Source organism: Athene cunicularia (assembly GCF_003259725.1).
Source record: "Athene cunicularia isolate RWA chromosome 3 unlocalized genomic scaffold, athCun1 chr3_part1, whole genome shotgun sequence".
Classification (NCBI taxonomy): domain Eukaryota; kingdom Metazoa; phylum Chordata; class Aves; order Strigiformes; family Strigidae; genus Athene; species Athene cunicularia.
The window spans coordinates 15,803,314-15,805,688 of record NW_020799097.1 but is presented as its reverse complement, the minus strand read 5'-3'; the positions used below and the strand labels follow the sequence as shown (position 1 = coordinate 15,805,688).

At 43.7% G+C, this 2,375-nt stretch overlaps 1 protein-coding gene across 1 annotated transcript in view; it reads right to left on the bottom strand.

Annotated features, from left to right (window-relative positions):
- PDIA6 (protein disulfide isomerase family A member 6) overlaps positions 1–2,374 on the bottom strand; it is a gene marked incomplete at its 5' end in the record, with an annotated part of 17,331 nt that extends 14,957 nt beyond the window's left edge. Inside the window, one exon of the mRNA XM_026846509.1 lies at positions 2,323–2,374. Coding sequence (XP_026702310.1) covers positions 2,323–2,374 — 52 coding nt within the window. The remainder of the gene's footprint in view (positions 1–2,322) is intronic.
- Between the last annotated feature and the right edge of the window lies 1 nt (position 2,375).

The following is a 2,375-nucleotide window of genomic DNA, read 5'->3' as shown; positions in this document are numbered from 1 at the left end:
GGGGGAAGGGAAGGGATTCCACTTTGACCAGGAAAAAAAAGGAAATTAAGGTGAGATATATGCTTTCCCTCCTCACTTAAATCATGATTCCACAAGATCTTTTATTTTCTGTGCCTAAAGTGAGCTGGAGTTATGCCACTCCTCTTGTGGCTCCGAGAGAGCATTCTGTCAAAGCTACTACCCTAACTATTACTGGTACCAGACCAGAACTTCCACAGGGATCCCCATGATCAGCTAGGGTTTTTTCAGCTCTTTCTCGTACAAACTCCTAGGGTAAATGCCCACGCCTCTTGCACAGCAGGCACTCAAACACATCTTTCACAGGATCACATAATGCAGGACTGTCCCAACTAGCCTTAGTACAGTTACACTGATTTTACGACCATCACTTGATGGACTGGTAGTGTAAGAAGCTCCTTCGTTTTTGCTCGTATCTTCGTCTACCTTTGATTTATCTCTCTAGCAACAGACTGGAAGACAAGAGTTAAATCTCTCTGGTTAACAACTCAAGCACCCTTAGAATGCTAAAAAATCATTAAAAGATAGAAGGAAATTGCTTTCTCTTAAGGACTTCATACTTCTGGTTACTTACAGGTCTTATTGCTTGAGACTCTGCATATAAAACCTCGTAATCCTTCCTTCTATCTAGTCAGAGAGATTCAAAGATGACAAGCATCTCTGTAGCAAAACCCACATAGCAAAAAACTTTTCTTAATCCACCAAAGACTGGGGGGAGTAAGAGCTCAGACACTGAAGTCAGAACTGGGCAAAAAATAGTTACCTTTGCTGCAAGTGGTTAATAACTTGCGTAGGAAACCACATGTTCCCTCTCAAGACCAAGCACAAGAAAGATACAGTTCAGTGATGCAGAAACTCTACAGCACATGGTACACACTGCACAGCATCACCTACGCATTATCAGTTCTGCTCAAGAAAGCCAGTTTCATTACACCAATTCTGCAGGTGAGAAAATCTGACAGAACTAACATCTTCCAGGTTACTCAACCAGAGATCAGGACTGGGCTGCCACACTGCAACCCAGCACCCCATCCATTGCACCACTCCCCCTCTTAACAGCTTCTTCTAGCCTTAGGATCCAACCCTTTTCTTCTGGGGTGATCCTAGTTGGTTTCTACCAACAGATTTACATATTAGATTGGCTCTCTCCCTTCAGAAAGCCCACACACAAACAGCACTTCATCAGGACTGGAGAACCGACTTCCAAGGCAATCTGTGGCTGTCGCAGCATGTTACGGTGACCTACAGTAGCAGCTGCCACTGGGGTAGAGCAAGAAAATAAGGATGGAAAAAGCTATTTGAATGTTACAGGCACTCTCAAGAGATAAATTCTTCTCTACATGCAGTGAGTCCACTAAATTGCAATCAGCCTATTTTGGCATCACTTGAAGAGATCTCTGGCAGATTACATTCACAAGCTGAACAGTGTCCACTCAGCCATTTCTGTCACTTCAAATAAAGAAGTTCTAGTTTATGCAAAATCAGCTGCTAAAGAGAACTCATGAAAGAAAGCACATGGTGAAATTCACCTAGTCACATACTACTGCATTTTTTTTAAACTCGAACTCATGAACTGGTGGCATAATTTTCCTTCCTGTAGTGAAATATTCAAGATTTAATTCACCTTTAGCAAACAAAAAAGCCATTTTCCTACAAACATAAGCCGGGAAAATTTAAATCTGTCCTTCATATTAAGGAAAAAAAAATCTCAGATAATCTGATTTCAAAAGTTATTTTCTAAATGCAACCAAATTACACAGACAGGAACATTGTTAAACCAACTAAGACAGCTCCATGCTGGTAGTACTAGTCACCATCGAAAAGCTAAGTTGTAACTCTCAGGATCCGTGAAAAAAAGCTTTTGCTACACGATGATAACGATTCTGTGAACCTTCTCCTTAAAATACCCACCCCTCCTGCAGCAGAGCTCGGTGTGCTGAAGCTCACACATCCCTGCACACGAGCCCTCCCCTTTCAACCTCGTGCAGTGTTAGCTACACCTTCGGTATTTCTATAACAGTGTCCGAGCGGGACTTCTTAACAGGTTTACCGATTCATTCAGCACAGAAGACCCAGCAGCAGGAGGAGGAGGAAGGGAAGAGGAAGCATAGTTCCCCACGGACTCCTCCTTTTGTCTTCAGCCATTACTTTCTTACTGCCCTTACAGCACTAGATTCTAGGTCAGGACAGCCAGGCAAGTAAACCACCACCGTTTACTGGAAATCAAACCGTTTTTTTCTCTAATTAGGGCGACAAATAAGCACCGTTTCCTGTTGTCGTTGCCGGGCTCTTTAGGCCGCCTACCAGCCCTCCGGTAACTCACAGAGCAACCGCGGGCGGTGCGCCCCGCGGCCCCC